This window comes from Elephas maximus, chromosome 4 (genome assembly GCF_024166365.1).
Source record: "Elephas maximus indicus isolate mEleMax1 chromosome 4, mEleMax1 primary haplotype, whole genome shotgun sequence".
In the NCBI taxonomy this organism is placed as follows: domain Eukaryota; kingdom Metazoa; phylum Chordata; class Mammalia; order Proboscidea; family Elephantidae; genus Elephas; species Elephas maximus.
The window spans coordinates 38,935,383-38,958,344 of record NC_064822.1 but is presented as its reverse complement, the minus strand read 5'-3'; the positions used below and the strand labels follow the sequence as shown (position 1 = coordinate 38,958,344).

At 36.7% G+C, this 22,962-nt stretch overlaps 1 protein-coding gene across 2 annotated transcripts in view; it reads left to right on the top strand.

The window, feature by feature from the left end:
• STAM (signal transducing adaptor molecule) overlaps window positions 1–6,858 on the top strand; it is a 75,362-nt gene extending 68,504 nt beyond the window's left edge. For both annotated transcript variants that reach the window (XM_049881901.1, XM_049881902.1), the window contains exon 14: window positions 1,579–6,858. In XM_049881901.1, coding sequence (XP_049737858.1) covers window positions 1,579–1,807 — 229 coding nt within the window. In that variant the 3' untranslated portion in view covers window positions 1,808–6,858. The remainder of the gene's footprint in view (window positions 1–1,578) is intronic.
• The last annotated feature ends 16,104 nt before the right edge of the window (window positions 6,859–22,962 follow it).

Genomic DNA, 22,962 nt, shown 5'->3' with positions numbered 1-22,962 from the left:
ATTGCTCTTTATATAGCTAACCTAGTGTCTGACACATATTAAAAACGCAAGTATTAGGTTAGGAATGAGAAGAGAGAAAGGAGAGATGGTATATAAAGACAAGTCTTTGAAAGTTTTTCTGTAAATGGGAGCAGTGCACAGGTGGAGGGGGCCTTAGATGGGAGCACCGATGGTTGATTAGTTGTAGCAGGAAGAAAGAATGGGTATAGGTATAGATAATTGATAAATGTAGTGGGAGTATATATGGAAGACCTCTTTCAGTTTCTATTTTCAGGCAAATAAGAGAGATTATCAGGCTTTCATCTCAACTAGTCCATGATAATAGCTCTCGTCAGGGATACCAGTGAATTCTGTATTGCCAGATCCATTGGTCATTTCTTAATCCTCCCCTTATACCGTTCAATAGTTGATTGTTCCTCCTTTCTGAAATGCTTTCTTCACTTGGCCGTCACCATTCTCTCATAGTTTTACTTCTATTTCACTGGGACTGCTTCTCACTGTCCTTTGTCTAGCACTTTTTAATCTTCCTGATTTTGAGTATATGGCCTGCTTTTTTTTCTGTTTGCACTCATTCCCAAGGGATCTCATCCAGCCCACTGACTCTGAATACCCCTTTATATGCTGTTGACACCCTAATTTGTATTTCTAGTGCCAACCTCTCCACTGGACTCCATATTTTATTCGGCCATCTTACCAATTATTCAGTCCCAAAACTTCCAACTTTGGCTACTCTTTCCATTAGCAAATTTTGGTGGCTCTGCCTTCAAAATATATCTAGAATCCGACCCTTTCCTCCATTTCCACCATTACTAAAATGGTTCAAGCCACCTGTCACCTCTCATCTGAACTCTTGTAATAACCTACAGTCAGGTATCCTTGCTTCTATCTTTGTCCTGAGGGTGAGCTTTTTAAAACCTAAATCAGGTAACATTACTCTTCTGCCTAAAACCAACCAATGTCTTTCCATCTCACTCAAAATATAAGCCAGAATCTTTATTATGACCTATAAGGCACTGTATGTTCTAAGGTCCCCTGTCCCCCCCCCCCCGCCCCCGTTAATCCTGCCACTTGTACCCCGCTCCCCTTCGCTTTGCTCACATTGCTCCAGCCATCATGGTCTCCTTGCTGTTCCTTGAAGATGCCTAGCATTTTCTCTTCTCAAAGACTACTACTGTACTGGCTGTTGTCTTTGCCTTAAATGTGCTTTTCCTAGATAATTGATATGGCCCACTCCCTCACTTTTTTCAGGTCTCTGCTTAAAATGTTGCATTATCTGAGAGGCCTTTTCCTACCACCCTATATAAATTAGAATCCCTTGCCCCAGGTACTCTTGGCCTTCTCTACCATGCTTTATTTTTCTTCATAGGAGTTATTACTACTTGACATAAATTGTTTGTCTTTTGGACTTTTTTCTCGTTCCTAATGGTATCTCAGTATCTAAAATAACACTTTGGGGGATATTATAGACATTTAGTAAGTATTTTTTGAATGAATGAGTAATCAGTAGCTTTCTTGTTTGTCTCTAAATGTCTGTATCATTCACCACTTATCTAATTCAATGTTTTTCTCCCTCCACAGTACAATGGTCAGTTCTGTCCAAGGAAATACATATCCCACCCAGGCTTCAGTGTATAGTCCTCCTCCTGCTGCTGCTGTTGCTGCTGACGTCACTCTGTACCAGAATGCAGGAACTAATATGTCCCAGGTGCCAAACTATAGCTTAACGTCATCAACTCTGCCTCAACCAGTAGGCAGTCAACAGCCACCTCCACCACAGCAGCCATATTCTCAGAAGGCTCTGCTATAGGACTTGGGATTCCTCTTTGTGGCAAATATCTGCTAAGTGCAGCCGACAACATTAGGAGATTCTTTAATATCTTAAGATTTGTCTCTCCTTAGCTTATAGGAATCTATCCTGGTCAACAAATTTAAATATTCATGAAGGTAGAACTCTGTTCAATTTGCACTGACTTTTTAGAGTTCTCCTACCCCCACCTTCCACCCAGAGGAATGAAACTACTTATAACGTTTAACTCCTTTTGAAAGAATTGATCCAATATTGTCTCGTAAAATTACCTGGCTGAAAAAAGTCAAACTTACAAAAAGCCGTTGTGACAAATGTTGTGTACATATATTGATGTATAACTTCATCAGTGGCCATTTTGAATCACACTGTTGATCATGTGAATATATTTAACACTGTTAAATTAATTTGCTTTACTGTTTTATTTTAACCATGAATGACTACCGTGTTTCGTAATGTTTTGTGTGAATTTAAGGTAACTACACTCTCCTTTTAAACAGCAAAAGAAGACAGTTGTCACGTATTTACGCGAAGGCATTATGTTGTCCGTGTTTTAGTTTCACGTTAAACTGAACCTTGTGCTAATTGTGAGCTAACATATGTATGGTGTGTCTTTCTGCAGTCTCTGCGTACTACAGCTGCCATCACACCATCGTACCGTAGCTGCGTTTTTGGTGCGGTTATATAGCAGATGGTGACTTTCCTTATTAAACTTTCACATTTTGGCGTTTTATTTCAGGATATTGTGGGACCATGTGATAAACTAAGTAGGATCACGTCTTATTTTTAAGGAAATGTCCACTTACTCTTTCCTAGTTGAACATAGTAATTAGGTTTCTAAGCTGTATACTGTGTTTATTGGTGGCAGTGACACCAAAGATAGAGGCAACGGAAAGAAATTTTTAAACTGGGAAAGCAAACAAACAAAACATGAATTACACTACATTTTCAAAATCTGTTGTAACCATTTAGGATATAAACAAAATTTTGTTCATCCGTCTTACCTGACTGCTAGTCTTTTAAGTGTGTTTTTAGCACATTGTATCCTTTAATTCTTCATTAAAGTGGGTGTAAGTTGATGTTTCGAAGTAATCTGTATTCCTGACTTTGCTTAGCAGTTTATGTATTTATTGTGATCCTTCAAACTGGATGTTTGGACTTCTCTCTCTCTTTTAAAGTTGATCTAATGAAATCATTTTTGGCTTCCTATTCAGAAATATTTTTAATTTTAATTTGTTTCCTTTAATCCATATGAAAAATGCTTTCCACTGAGATTTTAACCTTTCTTCTTAAAATATTTATAATTTCCCTGGTTATGTTATACTGTTATTTAACACTTATTTAAATGACTGAAAAATTGAGCAGAGTACTATATTAAATTAATTGATTTAACAAATTTTCTACCATAAACAAAAATTTAATTTGTATTTCTTAAGACTGGGGATTTTTTTTTTTTTTTTAAGACTGTTGTAAACAGGTATCTTGTTTGTTTTTTGACAAATGATTTCATCTTCGGCAAGAAATCTCCTTAATGGTGACTAATTTCGTAGGTTCAAATGTAGAGCACCATCTTCAATTTAAGTGTTTTACTCTAGTGTTATATATTCCTGAGTTTGGGGTGTATTGCCCTCAAATAGTAATTTTAAAATTTGAATCCAAACTTCATATTGTTTAAATTATTAGTAATTTATTTTCTGATAAAGATTGGAAAGCATTGCAGTCTTTTTCCTTACAATTTGAATATTTTAGCTCAACCGATAGACTTCTTCCCAATTTGTATTGTATTTCCCTTTGTCTTTTGATAAATTCTGGTTTACCAGTGTCAGATGAGTCATTTTCCTTTTTAATTTTGATATCTTTCATGCTATAAAATCAATTACAAATTTTTGAGTACATCTTTTGCCCCATAAAAGTCAAAGTATGATAAAATGAAAAAAAAAAAATTTACCCTTACTACAAAGTATATACATTTTTCTTTACCTATTACATTTTTTTTTTTTATTATTACATTACTCAGTTGAAATTTTAGATGATGAATACTTAAAACAGATACTATATTATTTTGTGCCTTTCATTTAATAAGAATGAAAATACCAGGTGGAAAGATTCCAATAAAATTTTTCCAATGACATGGCAAATATGGAAACAGGAAAGGACCATTTAGGAGTTCAAATTATTTTTTCCTGAAACCTGTATGTGTTGCACTTTTAAGAAATCTTTTCTTTAAAATATAACTGTCCCTAATTTGAAGGAATAAAATTATTTATAAATTGAGCTAACTATAATGTGAATTTTTGTGAAGCAAATTTTATTTCCCAGTTTATTTCCTTTATAAAGTTGCAAGTTTGTTTCTATAAAACAATGACATCCAAATGAAAAAACATTGATCCAGTTACTGTCTAGTGTAAATAGCGGATAGATTCCACAGCCAGTTGTATGTTGTATCAGTTTCCTAAACCTACTAGGAGTCTTTGTAGTATGTACTTAATACGAATTTATAGTCTTTTCTAACTCTGTGGTCGTTCTTCACTGTTATCTGTCTCCCCTGCTCAGTGAGGGACCTTCTTATGTACATAGAGGTTTTCTTATTATTAAAAACTTTTGCAACTTTGATTTTATACTTCTTAATTTTTGTATTTAAATGCTTAATAGACCATTATAATTGTTTTCTGATAGATACAGCTTTCATATATGACATATGTTTCATTCAACTTGAAAATATCTTTAGTTCAAAGCTTCAAGTTATATAAGACAAATTAATGCCCTATAAATGCAACTACAAAAATTATATAAATTCTCTAAAATGAGGTCCATTGGCATAATTGGTCAGTTTTTCATGTTCTTAATATGTTAAAATCACTATTTTCTTTTCCTCATCTGTTTTCTTTGTTTACTTACTAGTTATACAAATAATTATAACTTCTGTCTATATCACTTTTTAAATATATAATAACCAAAATATAGTTTAAAATTTTCACCTAGTCTCATTTTTCTTTTTCTTTTATTTGATTTGCCTTTTTAGTAGATTAACTGTTTGAACCCCTTAGAATAAAATATATAGAATCTTACCTGGGAATGTTTTCTCAAAGGCCTTATATTCAGTTCTCTTTTATTTTAGTATTATGATACAATTACCTATATATTATTTTCTATACTATTTATAATTTTTTCCTGATGACATTCCAGAGCATTTTTAAATCTTGTTATTTAAAATCTTCTATTTCCCTGCTGAACAAAGTTTAACATTTTATTGGTGATAACTTGTAGTCTTAGTGTAATTCACTGATTTTCTGACTCCCTAGCTTCAGATAACACTTTCCACTGCTGTCATTGTGTGTTTGCTGCTTCTTTTAGACTCATAGAAGTTCTAGTGAGTATTATATATGAAATTCTTAAGAGTCAATAAGCCACTAGATAAAAGCTAAAGGGGCTGATTTTAATGCTCTTTGGTGCCTGGAGACTTTTAAAAAAATAATTTGTTTTATAAAAGAGTAGCATCAACTTTTTCATCAGATGTCTTGATCAGTAACAGATTTTTTGGTATATAGCCTCAGCATATGTATGTGTATTTATGAATTGTACAAGTTCTACTGTACGAATACATGTTATATATTATAAAACACACCAAAAATAGAACCCTTAAAGGGGTGAGAGAAAAAAACGTTAATGGAAACTCTGATTTTTTTTTTCTGTATCTCAGTGGATCATTTTGTTTATGCCCTGCGATGCATGCACCCAATTTGGAGACCACCCGTTTAGAGGTTAAGAATAAACAGGGAAGGGCAGTAAGCTATTATTTACTTTTTGTTACTTATTCATCTTTAAAAATTTGTGCTAAAATATTTTTTGATTTAAGTACATTGTTTTGTTTTGCTATTATTTAGTAAATAAGCAATTTTCTTTCATATATTCTTCAAACCTTTAGTGGTCTTCTGTGAGATTGTTATTTCTTAAAAGGTAATATTGGCATATCATCATCTTTGGCTATTCGTTATTACAGATAGTAACCACACTAACTGTAATGTCTTTTTTTTTTTTTTTTTGTCTTATTGAATTTGATTTTGAAACCAAATATACTGTGTGTTTTACCAAGCTGATTGTAATTTATGGATCATCTGATTTACTTCTGAATGTTTATGTCTTAGTTTTTTGTGTGTGTGTTTTTAAAGCAGGTAGTGTGGAGATGATGTCTTGAAATTGTTAACTTTATTCGTATTGGTGATTCACCTTTACACTGGTTAGCTCTGTCTTTAACATATCTCAAAACTTATTAAATTGGCACCTTGAAGTAAATATCTGACACCATTAAGTGACACTTTCCCCACAAACCTATGTTGAGAATTTTTTAATTTACAGAAAGATTGAACACTCAAATACTGTTCGCCTGGATTTACTAATTGTTAATGTTTTGCCACATTAGTTTTATCTCTTTATGTATGTTTGTATGTGTGTATATAGTTGTGTATATATGTGTATACACGCAGGTACTTTTTTGTGTGAATATTTGTAAGTCACAGTCATTGTAAACTATACTCCGAAGTACTTCATCATGCATCTTGTGAGGATAAGAACATCCTCCTACGTAACCTAAACCATTATCACGTTTAAGAAAATTAAGTGTAATTCTATAATATCATTGTTGTCAGTTGTTCCCCAAGCTATCTTTCATAGACTTTTGTTTTTAAATGCAGGAACCATTCAAGAAACACACCACATATTTTATATTGTTTTATTAATCTGGAAGAGTTTCCTTGGTCTTTTTTCCCCCCATGACATTGACTTTTAAAAGATCTATGCCAGCTGTCCCATAGACTCCACATCCTAGATATACCTGATTGTGTCTTTATAGTCTCATTTAACTTGATGCTCATTCCAGTTACTCTTATTATTTATTCTTTAAATAATTAGAATCAGAACCATATGATCTATGGTTAAAAGAACTAAGTCAAACTAAAAATTTCAGAAGCTGCACATATAAATGAGCATGGTTAACCTGATAGCGTAGTTACTCTTCAGAGCAGACTTTATACACTAAGGCTATCGACACTAGCATAGCTCTGTAATTTTTGTTCTTTGTTTCAGATTGCACTCAGTCACTGAAGAAAATTTGTGCCTTTAAAAAAAATAAGTAGCCCTCCTTCCCTTTTCCCCTTTCAAGCCCAAATCAGCTTTATTCAGCTTGTTCACCCAGCTAACTCATTCACTCTGGATGACTTTTAGATATTTTTAGAAATTTTATCAATAATTATAGATCTGTGTTTTAGAATGCATAAATTTTGTCATGTTTGTTTTAAAAGACTTCTCATTACCTATTAAGATGTTCAAATCACTGAAGAGGAGGGAAAGTTCTTTCTTTTTAAAAGTTCCAATTGTTATTTTGTGTGTGTTTTATTGTGGTAAATGTGTATATCACAAATCATTTGCCAGTTCAACATTTTTTATAAATTCAGTGACATTGATTATGCTCATCATGTTGCCAACTGTCATCACTATTTGTTTTCAGAATAATCCACCACCATTAACAGAAATTCAGTGCCCTCCTCCCTACACCCCTGGTAACCACTAATAAACTTGGTCTGTATACATTTGCCTGTTTCCTATAAATTGGATCATACAACATTTGTCCTTTTGTGTCTGACTTGTTTCACTGAGCATAATGTTTTCAGGATTCATCTATGTTGTGGCATGTATCAGGACTTCTTTTTATGGCTGATTAATATTGTATGTTATGTACCACATTTTGTTTATTATGATGGACATTTAGGGTGTTTTCCCTTTTGGCCATTGTGAAAAGTGCCACAATGAACATTGGTGTACAAATTTCTGTTTGTGTTCCTGCTTTCAATTCTTAAGGGCATATACATAGGCTTGGGATTACAGGGTCATATGGTACTTCTATGTTTAACATTTTGAAGAACCTTCAAACTGTTTTCCACAGGGGCTGTACCATTTTGCATTTCCACCAGCAATGGATTAGGGTTTCTAATTGTTACTCATTTTCATCAAGTTGGTTACTGAATTGCAAGCTGGTCACTAAATTGCAGGTTACAATAATATACATTCTCAGATTATTAAATAGCTAGTTTAGAACCTTAAATTATTTCAGTTGGTAAATGACTTTTTAAAAAGAAGAGTAAACATTTGCAATTCATTGTTTCTGTGGCAGGATATATGAAATTTCTGAACTGTAGGATCATTACATATCTTGTTACTTTTGAGGAAAGGTGTATGAATGGTTGAGAATGTTTTCAATTAAATTGATTATATATGATACTGGTCTGTTAAGATGCTAAATAGGAAAATGTATGTAAAAAGTCCATATGATGTGGTTATTCAGAGTCAAAAACAGAAAAAAAAATATACCTATATACTATTTTGGATTCGATGTAAGCATCTTTGTTAGTCTGTAATTTGAAAATGTAATGATACCACACTATAAAGGAGTTGCTCAAAATGACTGAAGAAGTTGTAACCAAGAATATAGATAAATTCACTTGATACCAAAGAGGCTTCATTATAACAAGTTCATTTTAAAAAATGGTAGGTGGCACGTGATAAATATTTTCAGTAATTTTCATTGTAAAGCTATCATAGTTTATGACCATATGGATTTCTTGTAAAGGAAGTACTGAATTCTGATGGTGTTTTAGGTGAGGAGAAGAGTAGGAACTAAATGTTATAGATGAGTTTATTGGAGTTGTGTTCTGCTCTTGGAGCCCTAGTGGTACAGTGGTTAAGAGCTTGACTGCTAACCAAAAGGTTAGTTTGATTCCAGCAACCACTCCTTGGAGGCTGTATGGGGTAGTTCTACTTTGTCTTATAGGGTTGCTGTGAGTTGGACTCAACTCGATGGCAGCAGGTATGTTTTTTGTTTGTTTTTTTTATTCTGCTATTAAGTGGAAATTTCAGTTTAATGCCTTAGGAGTTTAGAGAACTGAGCTTTAACCCAGATATATCTTTTCTCAAAAGACTGTCTTGCTAGTTACCTGATCTTGGTGTCAGTTACATGAATCCCTGGATCTTCTTTTACTTATTTTTAAATTGTAGAATTGGTGTAATTGTATGATCCTTTTCAGTTTTCAGAAATTCTTTGCTTCACATCTTCTACGTCTTGACTACCTTAAATACCCCTGCCGTTCAACCTGAATTATACCTGTGACACTGAAACCCACGTCTGGTAGGTTAGAAGAGGAAAGGGGGTGGCAGTGGGCTTGAGTACTATAGGTACTGAAACTTGGGAACATGATTTCTAGCATAATTTGTAACAATTCGCTGTGTGGAATCTGGGAATACCATGTTACCACTAGTAAATTCTGGAGCCATTGTTTCTGTTTCAGTTACATGGTGAACATCTGTACTATAGCTGAGAAGTGGTTTTATTTATTAATAGTACTTTCACTTTTGTTGGTGCTGATTTGGAAAAGAAAAAAAAAATTTAATTATAGCTTCTGGGGCATATATTTGCACAGTTAAAGGAGATAGGGAGCATCAAGCTATATGACATTTTATTCTTGTTGTAGACGAGGTTGTATCCTTGGTCATGCTGACCTGAAAATGATGATGGAGAGAGTGTGCTACACTGGCCATCCTTTAGCCGTTTTGTTTGTAAGCAGGCAGTTTGCCTGAGATGCTAGAAAACTGTGGAAACTATTTGTTTCCATCTTTGGTGCTAGCTAAGAAAGTTCTTTTCTAATATTCCAAATATGGTACAAACACAGCAATAGCATTTTTTTTTTGCATCAGAAATAATTGGCCAAGAAAAATGGCATTATTTATTGTTTAGTAACAAGTTGTTTTTTTTCTGTGTGTGTCAGCATGTTTTTACGCAAATACCATGCACATTACACTTTTTTTGCCAACCGTGCAAAGCCCTCACACATTATTTTCCTAGACGTGCTGTGCATATTATAGGCGTTGGGTGCATTATTCATGTGAGCACATTATTTGGGGAAATGTGGTACATGTATCCATTGTTTTACATAGTTATGTAAAAAATTCCAGTACTAAAATGATTTTTAGTTTTGTTGCTTGCACTTTAGAAGATTAGATACCCTCTTGTTGTTAGGTGCCGTCAAGTTGGTTCCCGCTCATAGCAACCCTGTGTACAACAGAAGGAAACGCTGCCCAGTCCTGCGCCATCCTCACGATCATTGTTGTGCTTGAGCCCATTGTTGTGGCCACATGTCAGTCCATGTCGTCAAGGGTCTTCCTCTTTTTCACTGACCCTCTACCAAGTATGATGTCCTTCTCCAGGGACTGATGCCTCCTGAAAACATGGCCAAAGTATGAGAGACATAGTCTCGCCATCCTTTCTTCTAAGGAGCATTCTGGCTGCGTTTTTTCCAACACAGATTTAGAAACCTGGCTGACATTAAAAATTTTTCCCTAGATTATTTTATTTAGTGGAATCAGATAAAGAAATTATGACTTATTTCAAGTACTGAATAGTCTAGATAAGCTTTCATTATAATTTCTATTTTTTTAGAAGGGTAAGACAAACCTTTCCAATTGTTTATCACTAATTATTTTATTTATATTCTTCCTTTGTAAGCAAGAATAATCAATGCCTTTTAGGATCTTTTTTTTTTTTTTTTTTTTTTTTGTGGTCTCATGCGGATTTTTTCTAAAATGGTTCCAGGAATAAATATTGGTTGGGTGTTACCAAAAAGAAAAGGTAAAAAAAATATAATGAAAACCAAGTTTGTGTTTATATAGTTAATGCTTGTTTCTTTTTAAAACAAGGTAGATTCTCATATCTCACTGAAATATTTTAATGTTAAAACAGGACAATCTCATTTCATTCATATAGGTGCCAAATATTAGTTTACATGGAAAGGCAGATGGTCCGATGGATTCTCTTCAAGTTAAATATGTATTTGAAGTGGGAATTCTTCTAGTACCTTGGGTAGAATTACACTAGGCTGCAAGTTGAATTATTATACCTTTTCTTACTCCATTAAACTTAGGAATATTTTTACTTCCCTGCATGCCTTTCATGTATTTGAATGAATATCATTTCCTTAAGGTTGTTAGCATGATAGGAGCATAATTCCATTTTTATTTTAACTTTCGTCCAGCATTTGTATATATTTAACTATGCTGCTTTGTATATATGAAAGACGAAAACAGTTTTATTTGCTGAAAAATACTGAAACATGGTTCTGTTTATATTTTCAATCAGAGAAAGTAAAACTGAATAAATGTCCAGTTTATGCTAAGTGTTTGTTTTATGTATACTATAATTCAAACTAGGAAAAATGTTTTCAAAACTTAAAGAAGATAGTAAGATTTAACAGCTAAGGGAGTTGTGTCTAGGCAATGTTTTAATAGTTTTGTCAAAAGTAAACATTTTAAAATTATTGGAAGTGAAAGTTCTTGTTTCTGAAGAGGTAAGCATCGCCAAATTAAAACTGATTAGCTTGATCTAAATTACTATGTTTAATGTCTTTTGTAATTTATATTTCTAAATATTCTTTTTATCTATTAATTCATGGCTTAGTAATCAAATGCAGTTTTTAACTTATTTGTTTCTAGATATTCCAAGAGCTCTCATTTGAGAACTACAAAATTCTATACAAAACGTTTAAAATCAACACCAGAACATTGGCATCGGTTGCCAGCGGCTAATGCTTGTGTATTGCACTTCGTTATCACTTTGATGAAATGGAGCTCGTAATAGAATACAGTGGGTTCTGTTATAACAAACATGTTCCAAAAACCACTAGCTATGCAAAATCATGCAATGAAAAAAACCTAAAGACTAAAGGTTTATGGGTAAAATGAGACTGGGGCACAATACTAAAAACTTTATCAATGACACACTTAAATATTGGAACCTAATAAAAACAGCACAGTTTGGCACGTGTTAAATGGTTAAGAAATACATAAGTACTACAATAAATATGGCACTTTACCTTGAAAAAGACCTTAAGTTTGCATATGGAAATAAACGACAGAAGCCTTACAGCTTGTGTGTTATTGCGAAGTGATAGAAGGAGGGCTATCTGAAATTAGGAAAGTTGTAATACCAGATGTGGAAGGGTTTGACTCACACACACACTTGAGGTAGCTGCTAGTTTTTTGAGGTGTATATGCGTTTTGTGTATTCTTACACAGCTCAGTTCAGCTGGGTTTGATACTTCACCTAGTGTTCCTTGTGGATGCAATTGAACATAAGCAAGCTAGAAATCTGCATTTTGCTCATATTGTTCTCAAGTATATCAATCACGTGGAACAAATTTATGTTTTCCAAAAACAACTGAACCAATAATCATATCAAGATAAACGGAGAAAATACTGAAGTTGTCAAGGACTTCATTTTACTTGGATCCGCAATCAACACCCATGGAAGCAGCAGTCAAGAAATCAAACACCTCATTGCACTGGGCAAATCTGCTGCAAGAGACCTCTTTAAAGTGTTAAAAAGCAAAGATGTTACCTTGAAGACTAAGGTGTGCCTCACCCAAGCCATGGTGTTTTCAGTTGCCTCGTATGCACGCGAAAGCTGAACAATGAATAAGGAAGACTGAAGAAAATAGATGCCTTTGAATTATGGTGTTGGTGGAGAATATTGAATATACCATGGATTGCCAGAGGAATGAACAAATCTGTCTTGGAAGAAGTACAGCCAGAATGCTCCTTAGAAGCAAGGAAAGACTTCGTCTCACATACTTTGGTCATGTTATCAGTAGGGATCAGTCCCTAGAGAAGGACGTCATGCTTGGTAAAGTAGAGGGTCACAGAAAAAGTGGAAGACCCTTGATGAGATGGATTGACACAGTGGCCTCAACAATGGGCTCAGGCATAACAACAGTTGTGAGAATGGCAGAGGATTGGGCAGTGTTTCGTTCATGGGGTTGCTATGAGCTGAAACCAACTCGACAGCACCTAACAACAAAAAAGTGTTATAGCATAGCTTACTCAAGTTTAAGTCATTTAGAGGGAGAGGATATATGTGTAAACCTATTGCGTGTTCCAACTCATGGCAATTCCATGTGTTACAGAGTAGAACTGCTCCATAGGGTTTTTCGGCTGTAATTTTTAGGGAAGGAGCCCTGGTTGGCTTGCCCTCAGCTGCTAACTGAAAGGTTGGCAGTTTGATCCCCCCCCAGCCACTTCCGCGCTCCTCTTCCATAAAAATTACTGTCAAGAAAACCCCGTGGAGCAGTTCTACTCTGTCACATGGGGTCTCTAAGCCAAAATTGACTCCATAGCACCTAACGACAACAATCTTTACAGAAGCAGACTACCAGACCTTTCTCCTGAAGTGCTGCTGGGTGGATTTGAACTAGCAACCTTTTGGTTAGTAAGCCCAGTGCAAACCATTTGTGCCACCTAGGGACCTTTGAATGAGTGTCTAGTCACCATTTATTTCTAACTTTAGAAAAATACCCTTCATACTTTTAAATCATGATAAAAAAAAAAACGAATTATAATTATGGACAACATCTAGCACATAAAACTCATTTTTCCCCTTTCCAGATCAGAAATTATTCCAGTTGAACATGTGAACATATTCACATTCAAAGAATTACTCTGTGTTTTGCTTAAATACAGTTTGAGTAATCATGTGCTCTACAATCTTGCCCTCTCCCTCCTGAAAAAGGGAAAGCATCATTTTCTGAGTTAGGTAGACACATAGCCATTATGTTATTACTATTTTCATCAATTTTTGCTTATTAACTGTTAATGATTTGTCCTTCATTGGGTGGACCTGAGTCAGGTCCACCAAATGAAGTGTAAGGAAGATTTTCAAGGTTTACAGATTTCTGAATTTTTTATGTTTTATAACACCGGGTATAGCAAGCATTTATTTAAGTATTTACCATTACAAATCAGAAAATATGAACCTAGGTTATTTACAAGTTCATTTTGATATCAACAAAGTTGCTAAAAGTGGACAATAAAGGAAGAGGGTAATGAGTCAGCTCTAGTGTCAAAATTGAATTATTATACCACAAGTTATAGGACCTTCTATACAAGTAAGTCATCCCTAATTCACGTGTTCCCCAGCTCATTTCTAACGTACTACTGGAAAACATTTTTAGGGACAATGCTGAATCTGGTGATTAGGCTGCTAGACTATGATCTAATCTTTGTTTAATCCATAGCATAACCAAAGTGTCACATTGTGTTAACTGTATGTTGAACCTATATACATGTATATGATAGAAGGACACATTTCAAAGTCCAAACTTGAATTGCCAGGAGCATATCTTCTAGTGCTGCCCAAGTGGGTTCTGAGGTGCTCCATCTCCCCCATAAACAGTGGGGCTTACCTAATTTCAACCCTTAGAATACACAGTCTAGGCCGGTTTGCTGGCATCCTATCCTTTTTCTTTTGAGAGTCCCAGAGATAGATCTACCTCTCTTCTCTTTTGCATAACTTGCAGTTTCAGATCACATTTTCTCTTTACTTGACCTATTGGAGGAGTAAAGATAGCCTCACAGCAACTCTCTTTTTCTCTCCAAAGCAGTATTTTGTGGTTTTCCAGCTACACTGGGAAGCATCAAGGCTGAAGTGAAACATGTTGAAGCCCTGGGCAGGCTAATTTGATGCCCATTCAACATGATAATCCATAAATTTGTCTGCCGTTATTTCACAGAGAGGCTACGCTTGGATATCCACCCCGCAAATCCAGAGCACTGCAGCAATTGAATCCATCCTCAGAAGGCAATTTGTTGTCATCTTCGAGTCGGCTCCGACTCATGGCGACTCCATGTACAAGAGAATGAAATGTTGCCCAGTCCTGCACCATCTTCACGATCTTTGGTATGCTCCAGTCCATTGCTGTAGCCACTGTGTATTTTGAGTGGCTTCCAATCATGAGGGCTCATCTGCCAGCACTATATCAGAAAATATTCTATCATGATCCATATGGTTTTCATTGGCTAATTTTCAGAAGTAGACCTCCAGGCTTTTCTTCCCAGTCTTCATTAGTCTAGAAGCTCCACTGAAACCATACCATGCATGGGTGATCCTCTTGGTATTTGAAATGCAGATGGCATAGCTTCCAGCATCACAGCAACGTGTAAGTCTCCAGAATACAAAAAATTGACAGGTGGTAGAGAAAGCAGTTTAGCAGCCATCTACTATGGAAGCATATTCCTTGTCGGCAGTGGGATGGGCAGGAAGAGAGGGTGGTCCTTTTGGTCACCCCCAAGCAGCTTATCAAACGTTCTTTTTATTATAATACTTTTTCTGAAGGTTTCAAAGTAAATAAAATATTTTTATTTCTTACGATTCCAGCGATTTTAGGACATGTTGTATCTTAATTCAGCTATAGCTAACACCAAGATTAACTCGTTCCCACCTTTGCCCTTTCTTGCTGATTTCATTCGTAGTTGGGGAAAATGGTGAATGTACAAAAGAATAAAGTTAATCAGAAATCCATGCCCTTTCTCTTCTTGACACTTATGAGAGGGGGAAAAGAGTCCGATGACAAAAAGAGATTTTCCCCTTCCCCACTTCTCTCTTACTGTCCTTTAGTAAGTTAAGAAGCAGGGGCAGTGGACTTTCAAGGGAAAGGCTGGGGAAGAGAAATTCTTAATAGCTTAAGAGAAGCCTTTTTTCCCTAGGTGATCATCCCTGTATGTCAGTTCTTAGGACTAAAACCAAAAAATCAAACCTGTTGACGTCGAGTCTATTCTGAGTAGAACTAAAGCTGCCCCATCCATAGGGTTTCCAAGGAGCGGCTGGTGGATTTGAATTGCCAACCTTTTGGTTAGCAGCCAAGCTCTTAACCACTATGTCACCAGGGCTCCTGTTAGGGACTACAGTGGTGTACTTCCCCAAAGCTTTGAAAATAAACAAGAGATTGATACTGAAAAATTAATACAGAATGAGCCACAGTGGAAAAATAGGCACCTTAAAGCAGAGGTTAAAAATTAGTGACTGAGTTAGATGCAGTCTAAATGTTTTATTTGGCTGTCATGGAGTTGAAATTTTTTTAAGGTAGATTTTTTTTTTTTTTTTTTTAATGCCTAAGCGATTCACGAAAAAAATGAAGATTTTTGGCTTCACTTGGAAAAAAAAAAAAAATCAGATGATCCAACAACATGAGTCCTGCAAACCCAAAACTGGCTATGGTGTCTCTAGTTTGCCACTTCTTGTAACTTTTCATCCTCCCTATATTGCTGGTTTTTGCCTGACCCCTATAGATATTCAAGGCTTTGATTCCTGCTTTAAAGAGAGGTGGAGCTAAGGCAGTGCTGTCCATGTGAGCTACTGAGTGTTTGAAACTGGCTAGTGTGATTGTGGAACTCAATTTTAAATTTGATTTTAAAGACTGAAGCAGTGTAACATTTTTCCCATTAAACATATTTTTTTTTTTTTTTATTGTTTTGGTAGGGCTCCGTATTTCACTGTAACTATTGTGTCACCTGAAGTAGTATTGTTGTAGTGTGTTTGTGTGCTTTTTATTTTTTTAATGTGGCTACCAGAAAATTTGGATGGACAAAAGTGGCTGCAACAATGGGCTCAAACAGCAATAGTTGTGAGTATGGCGCAACACAGGCAATATTTCATTCTGTTATACATAAGGTCACTATGAATCTGAGCTGACTCAGTGGCACCTAACAACAATAGCAACAACTAGAAAATTTACCGTTACATATGCGACTCAAATTACATTTCTATTGGACAGTGCTCATCTAAGCCTTCTAGGACCTCACTGTAATCCTGAAGAATGTGTCTGGTGTGGTGTGGCAGACAAGACTCTGGAGTGGGCAGGGCCCAACCTATGGAAAATAGTGCCACATCATGGCAATTAGTTTTAAATTGTTCAATGATCTGTCACAGCTGGTGATGGAAACTGCGATGCTAATGAAACTGCTCATTAGCCTCTTCCTCAAATGGCGCCCAGAGTATGAGCCTACCTGCCATGCCTGGGAGTGGGTTCTCATGATCCCTTCTGCATGACGTTTATGACTTTGTTTAATCCTCTCCCTTTGAGTGTGACTTGCTAATAACCAATACCAAAATCTGTTGCTGTCGAATCAATTCCGACTCATAACGACCCTACAGGACCGAGTAGAGCTGCCCCATAGGGTTTCCAAGGAGTGGCTGTTGGATTCGAACTGCCGACCTTTTGCTGCACCACCAGGGCTCAAAATAACCAATAGAAGATGGCAAAAGTGATGGGATGTCACTCCTGTGATTGTGTTATTTTATATAAGACTGTCTTGCTTGCATACTAGCTAGCGACTCGGTACCTTTGAAGAAGTAAGTAGCCATACTGGGAGGCCCACACGGCAAAAGCTGAGGATGGAGATTCCTCTAGGAGTTCAGCGCAGCCTCCAGTCAGCAAGAAGTCACAACTCTCAGTCATATAGCTTCAAATAAATGAATTCTGCCAACAACCTGAGTAAGTTTAGAAGCAAACCCTTCCCTAGTTGAGCTGCTAGATGAGAACTCAGCCAACACCTTGAGTACAGCCTTGAAGAGGGCCCAGCTTAGGTGTTCCCAGACTCCTGACCCCTAGAAACTGTGAGATGATAAGTATTGTTTTAAGTAAGTTTGTGGTAATTTGTTGTGCAACAATAGAAAATATACAGGCTCAGCAAAGGAGGCAGAGGCAATGTAGAACTATGGGGTCTAGCAAAAGGGGAATCTACTGGTAAGAATGAATCTTAGCCAGTGGTTTTTAAGTGTAGCCTCCTGAATTAGCTGTTTCCCAGGTGGCGATGCATATGGCTTTGGTGCTGATTAGCCTAACTACCCTTGTTTTGGCTTCATGCTCACGGAACAACTTGATTATTACTTGCTTCCTGTGTGGGTCTACTTAAGGGAGAGGAAATTTGGGTCCATCTGAATTTTGAAGGTAAGCCCTGATAGTTTGTAGGATTTGTTCCACTGTCTGGGTCCAGAGCCCTGGGACATGGTTGAAGTCAGTACTGCAAGTTGGCCTCATCCTACTGCTTGGACTCCTGTGGCTTGCAGCTTTAGTTAAAGTCTGTATGAGAAACTAGATGGAATTGGTCCTAGTCTCTGTCAGACAGATGAATCCGAGTAGCCAGTAGAATGGCATACTCATGGGAAAATTTGTCATAAACCAAAATGGTGTAGAAACAAGAAGTGGAAGTTGTTGGAAGACAATTCTTCATGGGTTTTTCATGTTTCTGTACATTTTGTAAGAAGAGGCACTGACCAAGCTTTTTCTGGAGTATTTTATCAAGGATGTTTATATAATGTCTCCCTCCAGAGGAAAGGACAGCTTTGCTTACAGCCTTGAAAGATACAGTGTCTTCCTCTGGAGCAAAGAGCAAGTTTGCTTATAGTCTTGGAAGAGAGTTAGTGTCTCTCTTCAGAGCAAAGGGCAGGTAGGCTTACTTACCGTTATAAAAGATGTGGGCTCCCTAAGCTCAGGGTTCCTCTTTTGTTCTTCAGTTGCATGTGCAGATATCACCTGGCCCTCTCCTCATCTCCCCCATGCTTAGGGCTCTGGCACAAGAGAATGCTGATATTCTGGCTACTGCCACTGCTGTAAGACTGTCCTTTGTCTCTGACCCATACGTCTGTGTCTTCTACCAGCATCCATGAAACTATGGCGGGCTAGCTTGTTAGCTTGCAAGTAAAGTAAAATCTCAGACCCTTCACAGCTTTTGAGAGTTGTGTTGGATGATAATAATGAAATCAAGATATTGTTTCTTGTGGAACAGAAATTAATCCATTTGTGACTAAAACTTCCAGAATGGACTTGTGTACCCATGTGTTTTTCAAGGTTTTTGTTTATTTTGTTGGATGAAATGACTCCATTTATTTCTAAGAGGTGTTGTATCAATGAGCACCTCTTCCTAGGAGTGAGGCTATCTGAGATAGTCACAGCTCCTAACCGTTTCTGAGCTTCAGCTTTATCATCTATAAATGTGATAAATGTATCTCTTAAGGTCCCTTCCAACTGCAGTAGCTACAGGCTATGTAAAAAAGGAATCGCTTTAATTTTATTTATTCAACAAGCACTTATATAGTCCTTACTATGGGTCAAGTACCATTTGAATTGCTTTTCGAATAACTCATTTAAAGTGGGATGATACTAATATCCTCACATTATAGGTGAAGAGGCTGCCAGGGTGGTGCAAACTATTAAGTGCTCGGCAACTATCCTAAAGGTTGGCAGTTCGAGTCCATCCAGAGGTGTCTTGGAAGAAAGGCCTGGCAATCTGCTGTCAAAAGGTCACATCCGTTAAAAACCCTATGGAGTGCAGTTCTACTCTGACACTCATGGGGTCACCATGAGTTGAAATCGACTTGATAGCAACTTGTTTTTGGTTAGGTGAGAAGACTGAGACATAGAGAGTTGAGTGATTTGCCAATGTCACTCAGTTTTTAGGTGGCATAGCTAGGGTTCAAAGCTAGTTTAAAGTTTATACTCTTAACCACGATGCTATGTTGCCTCCCATCTTGTCAGTGAATAATTGATTCACTCTCTACTTTGGGTAAGGCACATCCTGAGAATCCTGGAGGTCACAGGGAAGAATGAGGCAGATCCCTCTCTCCAGGACCTTCACACTAATGGAGAGTTTTATACCTCTCTCTCTTCTCTTTCTGTCTCTATCCCACAGAAGGACTCCGAGCTTAGCATTTGTATGTGAGAATACCTCATCAGAATGCAAAGAAATGCATTTTCAAGTGATATAATTGTTTTCAGGTTTTTTAACTGTCTTTTTAAAGATAGTTTATTTAAACCTCAATCTTCTAATCTGGAGGTGGTAAACTAGGTCAGATTTTTGTAGAGGACTAGCCCTGGTGGCGTAGTGGTTAAGAGCTTGGCTGCTAACCAAGAGATCAGCAGTTTGAATGTACCCGCCGCTCCTTGGAAACCCTATGGGGCAGTTCTACTCTGTCCTGTAGGGTTGCCATGAGTTGGAATTGACTCGACAGCAATGGGTTTGGTTTGATTTTGGTATGGAGACATAGCTGGTTATGGTATTGAGACACAGTTCGTTTTGGTATTTAGACACGGGTGGCTAAAAGGCCCATCTACTAGATACTTAGGATTAATAAATAATGTATAGAAATTAGAATAATTATGCTGAATCATTTTTCTTTAAAAATAAATTTTTAATTAACCCAAACCCCATTGGTGTATGTTAATAGGAACTTCTTGAGGAGAGAAATGGAATCTTTTTCATCAGAAGTCTGCCATTGTACCTGGAACAGTAATTTTACAAAGAGTTCACTTAATAAATGTTGAGTGGTCAGTTATATTTTATAATATACATGCTGGGTCTCAAGAACTCTATGTGTCAATGAGGGTCCTGACACAAAGTAAAATTACACACGGGGCTCAACTGAACAGACTTTCTTGAAAGAACTATTTACTGAAGACTAATTTTTTTATATTCTATAAAGGAAAAAACAAGGAATGTTGAGGCACCCAGAGATTAGCAATTGTTGGAAACTGTCACCACCCCTAGGCCAAAAGGAACAAGTGTTATGGAGCAGGTGCTACGGAGTCCAGTGAGAGCTTGACTTGGGGATGAAGGACAGAGGATTGAACTGTAACCAGCTTAGCAGGCAGGAAAGGGGGACACGGAGAATGAATACCCCAGCCTCTCCTGCTGCCCACTGATCTGCCAGTTCTCTCATTTGCTGAACGCAACCAGAATACAGAATGTTGGGGAATGTATCGAGGGTAGGAGCCAAATGGAGAACAGCCAGCACAGTAGAAACACACTTGGATTTGAAGCATGCTTTGCCGTTTAACACAATTTAATTCACCACTTGCAAAAATACTCTCTAGCAATTATATAATTATACATATTTTATGAAAAGCAAAACCCATTTTAGGTGTTTTCCAGTTCATTGTTTGATGTTTACGTAGCTAAGAATTTACATCAAGTACTGAACTAAAATTATCAGTAGGTGGTGCTGCTGAGGCTTCAAAGAGGTTATTTGGGGAAAAAAACCACTTAACGTTACATTGTTTTTTCATGATATCTGTAAAGCCTTGATTTTTAAAAATTTGATTTGCTGAATATGTGGAATATTCTGGGTTTACCCAACAATCAAAAGAGCAGCAATTGACGTATCTCTGTAGAATCTGAAATATGGGCATGTTATAGAACATATTGTTGATGATATTCTGATATGCTGTACTGGGGGCTATTACCTTCATGTTCTAATTTCCTATTAGAAATACAAGCAATGACTCTCATGTGTAACAAGACCAAAATTTATTAAGAAAAAAAAAGTTCAATTTGAATTCCTGGAGAAGAGAATTACATACAAGTAAATTTACAGCTTTATCTCCCGGCATCTCCACCTCGTGAGGCAAATATAAGCAATGACTGGTGGCCCCTGAGGTGTCATTTTTCCTGTCACCCCTCAGAAAACAGAATACTACAGGCCTTTACCTATTTTTAGGAATAAACCCAAAAACCAAACCCGTTGCCATAGAGTCCATTCTGACTCATAGTGACCCTATAGTACAGAGCAGAACTGCCCCATAGTTTCCAAGAAGCACTTGGTGGATTCTAACTGCTGACTTTTGGTTAGCAGCCATAGCATAAAAATCACAGGGTTGTAAAATGCTTAACCTGGCATGGATTTTAAGAATGCTGAATTCTATTCCCAAAACTACAATACCAGGATACTTGGTAAATACAGATTCCCAGGTCATTTGCCTAGAGATTCTGATTTAACAGACCCGAGGTGAAACTGGAAATCTGTAATTTATAAAGTGTCTCAAGTGATCCTTGTGGTCATACTAGTTAGGGAAACACTGACACTGCGCAATTGGCTACTTTTAATCTAAGTTTCCTTACACATTTGGCCTGAGACTTTGCAAGTGTTCTGCGGTCACACTTACCTTTGAAAATTTGGAGAAGGCTAAGGATCCTCTCCCCATTAAAAAAACCTGTATTCAGAGTTTTATATATAATTTCAGGCACTTCAGAAGCCCCTTAGAGCCCATCTATGTAGCCTATATTCTGAGCTCTGTCCTATAGAATCGATTTAAGACTCCCCAGCCTGGATTTTCAAGACTTTCCACAATCTTGCCTTCCCCCTCCCCCCATTGAGCTTTTTTGTCTCATTATTCTCATTATAGTGAGGACCGGTGAACATGAACAGATTTTATAGATTATATTTCTGAACACATGAAAAAGATCAAATTAAAGAAACCTATAGGTTTTTTTCAAAATCTATATGAGTTCTTCAAAATATAGAATATAGTCTATCAAGGAACTAGTCTAGGGAAGATTTCATATATTGTGTTCATCAGCATCTTCCAGTAAAAACGAAGGTAAAGAATATGGCTCCCGGACACCTTTTTAACTCAGTACTGAAGTCACTCCTAGGGTTCACCCTTCAGCCAAAGATTAGACAAGCCCATAAAACAAAACGAGACTAACTAGGCACACCAGCCCAGGGGCAAGGATAAGAAGGCAAGAAGGGACAGGAAAGCTGGTAATGGGGAACCTAAGGTCAAGAAAGGGAGAGTGTTGACACGTCGTGGGGTTGGCAACCCATGTCACAAAACAATATGTGTATTAATTGTTTAACGAGAAACTAATTTGCTCTGTAAACCTCCATCTCAAGTGCAATTAAGAATAAAAAAGAAAAAGATGGTAAAGGATGCTGTGGTGACCTGTCAAAGTATGTGTGTCACGTCCTTCTCTTCTTGAAGACACAGTCTCTTGTTTGTAGAGCATGATTTTAGGCCATCTTGTTGTTTTTTTGTCTCACAGCAAATGTCACCCTGGCAGCACAGTGGCGAAGCCCAGCAGCTTGTGTTAGACTTTTGCTAAGACATTCTTCAGCATCAGCAGGTCTGGATCCTACCATCAATTAGAGTTGTCCAGTCACTCAAAATTCTTTAACTATTGAGACTGATACATTTGTTACTAGTCTGAATCAATTTATGAACAGTCTGATACTGACCCTGTGATATAAATTTAAAATATAATTGTCATTACAGACAAAGGATCATATAGATTAATTTAAATACCTTAAACAAACAAAGAAACAAAAAACCAAACTCACTGCCATAGAGTAGTTTGCAACTCATAGAGACCTTAGGTCAGATTTGAAATTTAAATACATAAATAAACACATAAATAGCAGTTAAAAATGCAGATCCTATCTGGGCCACTATTTCCTTGGTGTCAATCCAATCATCAAACTTAGTTTCCTTGAATATTTATTATGATGATTA